This window comes from Brachionichthys hirsutus, unplaced genomic scaffold (genome assembly GCF_040956055.1).
Source record: "Brachionichthys hirsutus isolate HB-005 unplaced genomic scaffold, CSIRO-AGI_Bhir_v1 contig_1220, whole genome shotgun sequence".
In the NCBI taxonomy this organism is placed as follows: domain Eukaryota; kingdom Metazoa; phylum Chordata; class Actinopteri; order Lophiiformes; family Brachionichthyidae; genus Brachionichthys; species Brachionichthys hirsutus.
Genome location: NW_027181112.1, coordinates 1 through 12,223, shown reverse-complemented (window position 1 = coordinate 12,223; position 12,223 = coordinate 1). Strand labels below are relative to the sequence as shown.

The window sequence follows — 12,223 nt, the reverse complement described above, 5'->3', positions numbered from 1 at the left end:
GTGTGTGTGTGTGTGTGAATGATTGTCTGACGGGCTGGCCCAGCCCGGTTCAGAAGATGAATGAATGAATGAGCTGCGTTACTGGGTCTGAACTGGTAGCAGCGCTCCCGTCCTGGGTGAAGGTCTCTGACTCCCTCTAGCGGTGGAACAGCGTACCCGCAGCACAGCGCTGTGGTTAAAACTTTATTTTATTCTTTCGTCCGCCACCAAATGTAACTGTTAATAAAGTGCGAGCGAATCATTTTGTTTTTGATGAGTTTGAAAGTGACGTCTTGAAACCTTCAGTGGTTTTGAATCTGCTTTTATTGTTAGTAAAAAGACGTTAAAAGCAAAGAATAAAGTTTCAATAAAGTCTGAATAAGAGATGAACTCACTCTGTCCGACTTTAAACTCTTCTTTTTTAGCATTAATGAGAATTTCAGAAAACTAATATTTTGTACTTCGACTCATTCTGGATTAAACGTAAACTTTTATCTTGAGCTGCTGAAACAACGTGAATCATCAAAGGAGCTGTGGGTCATTGGCTCCTCCCACTCTCTGATTGGTGGAAATGGAAAGGGCTGGGTGACGATGATCCAATCATCTCAGGGGGAAATGTTGACGCAAGCATATCCGGACACCTGAAAAACCCGGGGAGGAATGAGCTGCTGTACGGTGGCCTTGATGGGACAGAAGGCGCTTCAGAGGTCACCTGTTTGAGGGCGGGGGAGTCCATCAGCGCCGCCAGGCAGCGGTTCCCCGTCAGCCGAGGGACGAAGGGCTGCTTCCACTCGATCGTAGCCTGGGACGCTACGAGGCTGAAACAGGAAGTCAGGCATCAACAACGCCACCTGCGCACCAGGCACAGAGGCGTGCACACCTGTAGAAGCGCGTCGTGTGGCTCATGAGTCCCGGCCCCTCTATGGCGAGGGTGACGTCACGCAGAGGGAAGGACAACGGGTTGGTGAAGGACACCGTCACGAACATCGTCTGCCTCACCTTCGGCCAGCCGCTCACCTGCAGCGATCGATGCGCCGCCGTTAATCCCAGCGTTCCCGTCCGGGAAGCCGGGAATCCGGGAAGCTCTGCTGCGTTTTACCGTCAAGGTGAGCTCAGGACACAGCAGCTCCACCACCTTGATGGCGCTCACCGATTGGCCGTCGGTGTGTCCGGTCACCACGAGCTGCATGGACACCTGGGAGCCCAGGTGAGGCAGGTACTCGTCAGCCGTGATGGTGAGTGGGACTCGCTCCGCTGCAAGACGAACACAAGTCTGATTGGGGCGTCCGGGAAAGGGGGCGTGTCCTGCGAGGTCGCTCACTCTGATAGGGCGGCACGCTGACGGTGAAGTCCTGGTCCTTGAACTGATTGACTGAGACGCCGGTGTAGAAGACGACAGTGCCGGACAGGTGAGCGTCGATGGTCCTGCTGAAGTCCGCCTGGTTCTGGAAGTCCACGACCACGTAGACATCGTGACCCACAAGAGCCTGCAGGGACGGATTGCTTGGAGGACGAGTCCCGGGACGAGATGCACCCGCGTCCCTCGACTCACCTGCTCGGCGCTGACGGTGACGAGCAGCCGGGCGTCGGCCAGAATGCTGTGATCCCTCGCACAGTCCAGCTCCTCTGCCTGGGCCATGGCCTGGCTGTCAGCGTCGCTGCCTGCGGAACCAAGCGAACCAAGACACTAGCCACGCCCCCTTTGGGTTCACACCTGAACAAGTCTAAACTGGGATAACTGGACACTGTGACGTGTCCGGGCTCAGACGTAGAATGGGAAAGGTGCGCTCCCCGGTTTTGCGGGTCACCTTCAGGGTTCTTGTAGTTCTGGGTGATGTCCATCGGATCCGTGCTGCCGATGGCTTTGGTCCAAATGCTCCGTCCCACATAGGTGGAGTCCACCTTGTAGGCGGACAGCGTTCCGTACTTATCCCGAATGTGGTAGACGATGTCACTGTTCACCTGCGGGGGAAGAGGGACGGACTTCGGTCACACTGCGCCACTGAGCCTTCTGGTTCTGATCCAAACCCGCCTCAGCAAAGACGAATCCACAGTCGAACGGGTGGTAGATGAGACCCGTCTTGATGGCGGCGACGGAAGCAGGACCGCAGCGGAAGTATCCTGTAAACCAGAGGACCACGATCACCTGTGTCTCTGTCCACCTGTCTGTCTGCCACCTGTCTGTCCTACCGCCACTGTTCTCCTGGGGCGTGGCGTCGACCACCTGCCATCCTCCAAAGCCCATCGGCAGGTCAGGGCGTCTGATGCAGACCTCGTTCCAGCAGTGGTAGTTCCTGCAGACGTGTCTGTTAGCTCAGTCTGTCGTTAGCCGTTAGCAGGTGGTTAATTTATTACTATTTTAGAATATTACTGGACTATTACTGCTATTACTATTACTGGTACTGTAATAGTAACGTTCTCCAACGTAAGACGAATAAAGTTTTATCTTATCTTAGCCACACTCGCAATAATTTCCTGCGTAATCAGAAGAAATGAAATATTTACTAAAGATGTAGAAACGTGTCGACAATAGAAACAACAACCGGCCTGCTGGGGCAGCAGAACCCGAACACGGCCGCTGGTTCTGTCTGAGCCCACCAGATGGAGTCCTTGGTGCGGAGCCGGTCCAGCGTGCCGTTCGGCTTGAAGATGAGGTCGGTCTTCAGGTTGCCCGTGTTGTCGTGAGCCGAATGGAAGTTGGTGACGACTCTCGCCGGGATGCCGAGGCAACGGAGGACTGGAAGGACAGCAGAGCCAATAAGAATCCACCACAGGGTGGCGCTCATCTGAACTGAGCCTTGCTGCTCCACCTGTGGACGCCTGTCCAGTCTATTGCAAGGTATTGATTAGCATTACCTTACACCTGTGTTTAGTGTAAGGTGCTAACGTGCTAACGTGCTAGCTCTTACAGGTGTTAAAGACCCCGGCGAACACCCAGCACTGGGCGAAACAGACGGGAACTCCAGTGTTAGCGTACTGCAGCAGGATCCTGACGCTGCCGGTCCAGGCCGTGGGAGGGGTGCCCAGAGAGAAATCATCGCTCCAGTTTCCAACCAACACCCCGTCATCGTCCTGAGAGTTCATCTGGGGGGGGGGGGGGGTCATATTAGCATGGCAAAATACATAAATGCGTAAATCTTCACTGAGACATTCTAGGATTTGACAAATTAGCATGCTAACAGTCTTTGGTCCGTTTGGTGAGATACTGAAGCATATGCTAATCACAGTTAGCCTCTCAATAAGAAGTAAAATGGACGTAATGCTGCTGGAATCTACAAATGTGACGACATAAAAGGTAGAATATTAGCGAGGAGAGATCATTGAAATATTCTACCATATAATCAGTAGCTAGCTAGCTTCACCACACCACAGTGCTATACAGCTAGCAGGCTAAAAGCACACACACAATGAGACGGATTAGCGTTTCTCACCATCGCTGATCCTTTCCTGATCACTTTGATGATGCTGCCTCTGTCGCTGATCGGCATCAGAGACGAGTCCAGGATGTGAATGCAGGCGTCCAAGACGCCGCGTTCAAACTGCAGAGGGCGCACGGCGTTCAGCGTGTGTGTGCGTGCGTGTGTGCGTACCTGTGTGTGTGTGTACCTGTCCATACATCCAGTTCCGTTTTAACACGTTTTCGTCTGTACCACAGAAGATCATGCCGGCGTCGTTGAGGACGAACTCCTTCCGCTCGTCCTCCTCAGGGAGGAAGACGGTGTCGTCTGCGTAGAGACGACGTTCAGCGACGACGGGAACCATTCAGCAAAGGAAGCAACAAGGAAACGATGGCGACCTGAGTCTGACCTTCACACCAGGCGTTGAACAGCAGGTACAGGTCGGAGGCGGGGTTCCTCTTGGTTCGCTGCATCCCATTGGGCATCACGATGGACACGTAGGTGTGAAGCTTCCCCACGACGGCGTCGGGCAACGTCTTGACCTCCAGCATCAGGGTCTGCCCTCGTGTCTCCAGAATCTTCCCCGACCAAGAACCGCCGCGACGGGAGCCGAAGGTCACCACCTCCAGGGTCCGCTTACTGGCTGAAGGCCTCGCACCTGTGGAGGAAGAGGAGGAGTGATGAAGAGGAGGAGGTGTTGTTCTGACTGGGCGGGCAGATGGACGGATGGACGGATAATGTCACCGATGGTGAACTCCAGCTGGAAGTCGTCCTCAGGTGTGGGCGGGCGGTTAAAGCTGACCTTCAGGCTGAAGGCCCTCCCCCGGCGGACCACCAGGTTGTCCACGTCGTAGTCCCCGGTTAGGTGGTCCAACTTGTTGGTCTTCTGGCACATGTCCACTTCCTTCACCAGAAGAGGATCTGAGAGCAGGAAGGGACGGACATCAATCGATCACACCTTCATCAATCAATTAGAACACATAACCACCGGCAGGAGGAAGAACCTCACCCCCAACAGGGCCCCACCCTCTGGGCGTGGCCTCCTCTTCAAAGGGTTCAAACTCTGGAAACTTGTCATCATTCACAAGGTTGGTGGTCGGCACCTGCAGTCAGTCAGTCAATCAATCAATCAATCAGTCAACCAATCAGGAAAAGTCAACATGAAGTTAGCTTAGCTGACGCGTCGCACCGGCGAGATGAAGCGCCCCCTGGTGGACCAGCCGGCAGGACGAGACATGATGAGTCAGACTGGAGAGAAAATAAAGAACAAATAACAAATATAAACAGATCAAAGAAAAACAGATCAAATGTAAACAGATCAAATGTAAACAAATCAAATGTAAACCAATCAAATGTAAACCGATCAAATGTAAACAGATCAAATGCAAACAGATCAAATGTAAACCAATCAAATGTAAACCAATCAAATGTAAACAGATCAAATGCAAACAGATCAAATGTAAACACATCAAATGCAAACAGATCAAATGTAAACAGATCAAAGAAAAACAGATCAAATGTAAACAGATCAAACGTAAACCAATCAAATGTAAACCAATCAAATGTAAACAGATCAAATGCAAACAGATCAAATGTAAACACATCAAATGCAAACAGATCAAATGTAAACAGATCAAAGAAAAACAGATCAAATGTAAACAGATCAAATGTAAACAGATCAAAGAAAAACAGATCAAATGTAAACCAATCAAATGTAAACAGACTAATCTGAAAAGGGAATCATCTGTATGTTTCTATAAAAGTTTAAAATCTTTAAAATCTGATCAAAGAACAAAGTTAACAAAACATCCTGATAAATAAAAAACAAAACAACAAATAAACGAGTGTGTGAGTGTGTGTGTGTGAGTGTGTGAGTGTGTGTGTGTGAGTGTGTGTGAGTGTGTGAGTGTGTGAGTGTGTGTGTGTGAGTGTGTGAGTGTGTGTGAGTGTCTCTCACCGTCCAGATGAAGAGTCTCTGATGATCAGATCAGCTTTTATACACGACAACTTCCTCTATTCACACACACAGAAACACACACACGGATACACACACACGGATACACACACAGAAACACACACACAGAAACACACACACTGAGACACACACACAGGGACACACACACAGAAACACACACACAGAAACACACACACTGAGACACACACACAGGGACACACACACAGAAACACACACACTGAGACACACACACGGATACACACACACAGACACACACACAGAGACACACACACAGGGACACACACACAGAAACACACACACGGATACACACACACGGATACACACACACAGACACACACACAGAGACACACACACAGAAACACACACACAGGGACACACACACAGAAACACACACACGGATACACACACACAGAGACACACACAGAGACACACACACAGGGACACACACACAGAAACACACACACGGATACACACACACAGAGACACACACAGAGACACACACACAGGGACACACACACAGAAACACACACACGGATACACACACAGAAACACACACACAGAAACACACACACTGAGACACACACACAGGGACACACACACTGAGACACACACACAGGGACACACACACAGAGACACACACACTGAGACACACACACAGGGACACACACACAGAGACACACACACAGGGACACACACACAGAAACACACACACAGAAACACACACACTGAGACACACACACAGGGACACACACACTGAGACACACACACAGGGACACACACACTGAGACACACCTGGACGAGTGCTGGACTTTGGAGTTAATAAAGTTCTGATTGAACACAGAGGAGTATGAAACATGTATAAATGCTGATCCTGCTTGTTCTGCCTGAAGAGACAGGAAACAGGAAGTGGAGCCCCTGACCAATCAGAAGCAGCGTGTCAGGGAGACCTCACAGCCTGACCGTAGCGGTCAGAGGAAGTTCCCATCAGGCCGTGCGCCGAACACGCCACGCCACGTCGTGTTAGCCTCCGGAGCTGCTATGCTATTTAGCAATAAGCTAGATTAGCGTTGCTGGAGCTGGTTAGCTAGAAAGCTACTCTGCAAACAAAGCAATGGGATAGGAGGCGGAGCACCACAGGTACACATTTATCCATGTGATGCTGTCACCATGACAACGGTCTGACCTGCTCTCACTTCCTCCTCTGTCCTAAAGCCACGGCGACCTTCAGACGTCGTGGTGAACTCCTCAAAGGTCACGAGGAGGAGGCGGGCCGGTCGGCCTGATGGTTGTTCTTGTGTTCTACACCCTAAGGTGACTTTATGCCATTGGCCCACCCCTCTCTGCTTCTGATTGGCTGAGCACCATGAGGGTGTCTCCGGTAGCAAAGTGGTGACGGTTGGAGCTCACGGGCTAGGGGGCGGGGCTGCTGCAGGTGATGCAGTGGGCCTTTGAGGAGGAGGGAGGAGCAGAGCTCCCAGATAGGAGCGCTCCTGCAGGGGGGAAGGACGTGCAGTTCCTCTGGGCCTCCAGCAGGAGGCACTGATGCCACTAAAACTCTCAACTTGTCAAGTCAAGTCAAGGCCTCCACATCTGATTGGATGAGAAGACTGAGGGTCAAAGGTCACACGCTGAGGTTAATGTGTGTAAGACTGACGTCATTCTGCTTCAGGTGTGTAGCCTAAACGCTAATAATAATAATAACTATTTTTATTGTTATTACTCTTATTTAACTATTAGTATAATGACTAACTCTAATACTACTACTGGTACTTATTATTGTTATTTAACACTATTATATTATTATTACGATTAATATTATTATACTCTAATACTACTAATTATTATTATTGTCATTGCAATAACAGAGGTCAAAGTTCAGAGCGGATGGATGCTAATGCTATTAGTTGATGACATGTACCGGACTGACTCAGGGCTCCGATCTGTGGTGGTTGGGTTGGGTTCCGGTTCCGGTTCCGGTTCCGGTTCCGGTCATGATCCGGATCATCCTCTGGATCAGAAGGGTTCTTTACTGCTGAGGGACCCGATGACGTCATCATCAATGTCTGATCGGGAGGAATCTGGTGATTCTGTTTCAGATCAGATCAGAGACATTTTTATTTTTTATCTGTTTCATGTTTAATAAAATAAAGTCCTTTATAGAAATATTTGTTTTACTGTTTTAAAAAAAATATTTCAATTGAATTCAATAAATGTCTTATTTTCAAACACGTGATTTTATGATAAATGACGCTTTTTTTCAGTTTCTGATCAAATCAACGATTTTGGAGGCAAAAATGAAAAATAACTGAATGAATGAGAAGATGAAAAAATAATGAGAGAGAGAGGAGGGAGCCCGTCCCCCCTCTCTCTCTCTCTCTCTCTCTCCAGAGTAAAACTGGCAGGAGGCGCAGAGCAGAACAGTCACGAGCAGGAGGCGCAGAAGAAGAGCGCAGACGAGGAAGGAGGAGGAGGAGGAGGAGCATCGGATGTAGCTGCTTGCACCTCCTGCTCCGCTGCGCTCCAACTTGCTGAATCTGGTGTCTCCTGGTGAGGAGGAGCGGATGATGGGAGTCAGCTGGTCCAGGTGCCTCGTCCTCTTCCTGGCGCTCCACATCGGTGAGTCCGGACCGGACCGGGACCGGACCGGGACCGGACCGGGACCGGACCGGGACCGGACCGGGACCAGACCGGGACTTTCTTCTCGTCTGTTCGGAACAAAAATCGACATTTTCGAATAATGTAATTTTAAAACGTTAAAAATATTTTTTTTTCTGATTATTCAATATTAAAAAACGAGTTTATTTTAGAAAATACTTCTTTCAAATCGGAACAGAATTGTTTGTTATTTTTCTTGTAAATATTCGAGGTGAAATAAATTTTGTTTTACGAATTTATTTTGATCATTTGATCTTTTCGCGTTTAATTTAACGGGGCTACACTTGAGCGCGCGCGAACGTGCGCGCTAACAAGGGGAATGCCCCCCTCCTCCCTCTACTCTCTCCCCCCCCGTTGTCCCGAACTGATTTTTTTCACCTTCAGAAATAACTCCACATTTTAATGAGGGGACAAACATCGAATAATAAACGAATCAAATCGAACAATAAAGACCGACCGACCGACCGACCGGCCGACCGACCGGCCGACCGGCCGCTGAGCGGCGGCGCCTTGTTGCGGTGTCTGTTCTACACATTCAATGAAATCCGTTTGAAGGTCAGTTCGCTGCCGGTAAAACGGGAACCGTTTCCCCGCCGGTCCGGACCGTCCCGGGTTAGAACCGCACCTGCATTCAAGCATTTATTTTATTCCAACATCTCACTGTGAACACGCACGAATCACGTCAAGCCCCGTGCGTGACGGAAGCTAAATTCCTATTAATATTTAATATGTCAAAAAATCACGTGAGAATTGTCTCAACCGGAGAAACCGGCGGTCTAATGTCCGGAGGGCGCCACGATGAGTTTGCTGCATGCGTGTACGGTTGCATAACGACGCTGTGGGGGAGTGCGCGCGCGCACGTACACGAGTGTTTGTATGTTTGTGTACGTGCGCGCGTGTGTGAAGAGACAACGTGAATTATTCAGATGCTCCTGCTTCTGGAGGTTTGATGCTCCGGTGCTCCGGTGCTCCGGCCGGGAGGAGGTGCAGAGTTTACTCTTTTCTTTCTTCTTTATTTAAATCGTTTGATGAGAAATTATTTTAAAATCAGCAGCAAAAATAAAACAAATAAAAAATAAATAAATAATTGAAATTCGTTTCGAGGGAAGATTTTAATAAACGAATTATTTGCAGTGAATCTTTTTAAATGGGTATAAAATTATTTGTTTGTTAATTGTTGTATTTTTGTGGATTTTTAGCGCGTAAAGAAATCCTCGTGCGTGTGGGAGGTGGGTGTGTCTGAGCTACAACACGCTGCTTTTGGCATCGATGCACTGCAGGCAGCCGTGTGTGTGTGTGTGTGTGTGCTGAAAATGCTGCGCGTCCCCGTCGACGTGCGCGTGTTGAACTGTCCTGGTTTCAGAAAATAAAATAAAGGAAATTAAAAAATGAGAGAATACAATAAAAACGAATTTTAAACGTGACGTCAATGAAACGTACAAATATAAAAAGACTAAATATTTTTCTGTCTTGATTTAATAAATTATTAACGCTGTAAATATTCAAGGATGATGTTTGTGTTCCCATTAAAATCAATGAAATTAGGTGTGTGTGTGTGTGTGTGTGGGGGGGGGTCACCTCATTCACGGTCTCAGGTGACCTTCTCCGCTGCTGATTGGCTCGTTTTGCTGCTGCAGCGAGGAAGCAGTGTGTTAGAGATGACGTCATGCCACAGAGATAGAGAGACACCAGGAGAGAGAGAAATATTAAAACGAGAATTTTAGAAAGTCATAAAATCGATAATTGATAAATAAATATCTGCATATTTCAAGCTCTTATGCAAGAAGAGGTTCTGGGTTTGAATCCTAATTGTGTGGAGTTTGTGTTCTCCCCATGTCTGCCCGGGTTCTGTGTGGCCCCGCCTCTCACGGCAAGCTGGGCGGGGCTACAGCAACACCTGAGACCCGCATGAATGAATGAATTATTATCCACAACAGGGAATTCTTTAGAATCGTTGCCATAACAACAACAACATTTCATGACTTACTTGATGTCCGTTAGCTCCGGGACGCCAGAAACGCACCCTCCTTCACGCGCCGCGCCGCGCCGCGTCTCATAAACCGACCAATAGAAACAGAGCAAAGCCCCAGCCGGATGTAAACGCGTCACGGACGGTTTACCGTGTTCCGGTGACGACTCGAACGACACGTCACGCGTGTTAGTCCGGCGTGACGGGGCGGAGCCAGAGACGGCGGCGCGTTAACCGAATCATCCATCAAGTCCTTAACGAACCACGCACACACCAATCAGCGCAGCGCGCGCGCGCGTGTGTGTGCGTGTGGAGGCGTCCACCCGGTGTGATTACAGCTGATCAAACGTGTAGGTGAGACCTAACCCTAACCCCCCCCCCCCCCCAGGGTCCCTGCTGGTCAGCGCCGGTCAGTGCGACTCCGTGTTCAAAGGCTTCTCCAACTGTCTGCTCCAGCTGGGGGACAACATGGCGAGCTACCCCCCCGACCTGGACGAGCGGGACAACCTGCACACCATCTGCAGGTGCGTCCCGGGGACAAGGGACACGGGACAGGGGACACGGGACAGGGGTCATGGGACAGGGGACAGGGGAAACGAGACAGGGGTCACGGGACAGGGGACAAGGGACAGGGACAGGGGTCACGGGACAAGGGTCACGGGACAGGGGTCAGGGGACAAGGGACACGGGACAGGGGACACGGGACACGGGAACAAGTTAGAACCCGAACATGAATGTATAGAGGGGGGAGGAGCTGCTTCTGGAGGAGGAGCTGCTTCTGGAGGGGCGGGGTCACACCTGAGCTGAACACAGATGCTGATTGGACGCTCCGGCGTAGTAGAGAGTACAAACAGGAAGTCGTTCTGAACCCCCCCCCCCCAAACTCGGTGGCACCAGATGGTACGCTGCAGTGAGACGCCCCCACCCCTCCATGAGCGCGGGCGCACACACACACACGCACACACACACACACACACACACACACACACACGCACACACACACACGCACACACACACGCACGCACACACACACACACGCACACACACACACGCACACACACACGCACACACACACACAAAGGTAATTCAGTGACAGCTCCATCACAGCGGTGTCGAGGCGTGGCAGGAGGGGCGCTTTAACACCCCCCCCCCCCCCCCCCGGAGCGTCGACACTTCCCGGTTCAGGAGGTCGTCATCAATAAGAGCAGATTAGATTAGAGCCGCTGTGTCAGAAGCCAGGCGTCGCTATGACAACCAGGAGGAGGGGGGGGGGCACACAAAACAAAGAAATATAATGTAAAATAAATAGAGAAAAAGAGGATGAAAGGAAAAGACGGAAATAAAGTTTCATACATCGTACGACCTCCCAGCGTCCCACTGTCAGTTCAGAGGCCGCCTCCCACTCCGGTGAGGAGCACGTGGTGCTAACGCTAGCTGTGCTCTCTCCTGCAGCTACTGGGACAGATTCCACTCGTGCGCCGCCACGGCGCTCGCCGACTGCCAGGAGGGGGCCACGGACCTCTGGGAGAAGCTGAAGCAGGAGTCCCGCAGCCTGGCGTTCCACGGGAGCCTGTTTGAACTCTGTGGCGCCGGCAACGGAGCGCCCGGACCCTCCAACGGCCGGGGCCGGGGCCGGGGCCGCGCCCTGGCCCTCGCCGCGCTGCCCACCATACTGACCTGGCTGGCGTTTTAACACGAGAAGGGAAACGAAGAAAAAGAAAAGAGAAAAAGAAAAGAGAAAAACAACAGAATTCATCACAAACTGGATGCTAACAGCGCTAGCGGCTCGCCCGGAGCCTCGTCCAATCACGCGCTGACCTGACCCTGAGGTCGACCCCATGAAATATTCAACACGGCATTGAGCAGAGAGGACAGTGATGAGCGTTTGATGGAACCTTGCCCGCTTACAATCGTGGAATTACACAGAATTAAAGTCAACCATGCATTATTGATGTTTCGTCTGCTCGGCGGGGCGGCGGCGGCGGCGGCGGCGTGCGACCGCCGGGCGCTGCCTCGGTACCAGGCTGTATGTTAGCAGTCCCACGTAGCCTCAGGTACAGAATCCAGCGCCATAGACTCCATCCTCGGCTCCCGCCAGCCGCCGCCGCTCCTCCATCACGGGCGGTTGACTATCGAACGCAGGAGGTGGGCGGACCCAACGCTCCGTGGCGACACGTGTTCTTATTGGCTAAACTCACTCCGGCTTCTACCATTTTAATCGCATCGAAATCATTTGATTGGAGACAC

General features: G+C 50.8%; 2 protein-coding genes across 2 annotated transcripts; one reads left to right on the top strand and one right to left on the bottom strand.

The window, feature by feature from the left end:
- Positions 1-385: 385 nt before the first annotated feature.
- Positions 386-6,049, bottom strand: LOC137917282 (coagulation factor XIII A chain-like). The gene is made up of 18 exons (XM_068760096.1): positions 5,335-6,049; positions 4,567-4,625; positions 4,387-4,480; positions 4,122-4,298; positions 3,787-4,035; positions 3,586-3,704; positions 3,411-3,518; positions 2,889-3,063; positions 2,578-2,716; positions 2,170-2,273; positions 2,012-2,100; positions 1,788-1,941; positions 1,532-1,641; positions 1,301-1,466; positions 1,079-1,233; positions 860-996; positions 692-797; positions 386-620 (listed from the first exon to the last, which is right to left on the bottom strand). The coding sequence occupies exons 2-18, from the start codon at positions 4,612-4,614 to the stop codon at positions 585-587; spliced, it is 2,166 nt and encodes a 721-aa protein (XP_068616197.1). The 5' UTR covers positions 4,615-4,625; positions 5,335-6,049; the 3' UTR covers positions 386-584.
- Positions 6,050-7,913: 1,864 nt separating this feature from the next.
- On the top strand, positions 7,914-11,669 carry LOC137917283 (neuritin-like). Its single transcript, XM_068760097.1, has 3 exons — positions 7,914-7,968; positions 10,365-10,500; positions 11,429-11,669. The coding sequence occupies exons 1-3, from the start codon at positions 7,914-7,916 to the stop codon at positions 11,667-11,669; spliced, it is 432 nt and encodes a 143-aa protein (XP_068616198.1).
- Positions 11,670-12,223: the final 554 nt, after the last annotated feature.

Coding starts and splice junctions, on each gene's coding strand:
- LOC137917283 (XM_068760097.1), top strand. CDS start 7,914: ATGATGGGAGTCAGCTGGTCCAGGTGCCTCGTCCTCTTCCTGGCGCTC. Junction 7,969..10,364: donor CTTCCTGGCGCTCCACATCG/GTGAGTCCGGAC, acceptor CCCCCCCCCCAG/GGTCCCTGCTGGTCAGCGCC. Junction 10,501..11,428: donor AACCTGCACACCATCTGCAG/GTGCGTCCCGGG, acceptor TCTCTCCTGCAG/CTACTGGGACAGATTCCACT.
- LOC137917282 (XM_068760096.1), bottom strand. CDS start 4,614: ATGTCTCGTCCTGCCGGCTGGTCCACCAGGGGGCGCTTCATCTCGCCG. Junction 2,274..2,577: donor CGCACCAAGGACTCCATCTG/GTGGGCTCAGAC, acceptor ACACGTCTGCAG/GAACTACCACTGCTGGAACG. Junction 1,467..1,531: donor TCACCGTCAGCGCCGAGCAG/GTGAGTCGAGGG, acceptor CCGTCCCTGCAG/GCTCTTGTGGGTCACGATGT.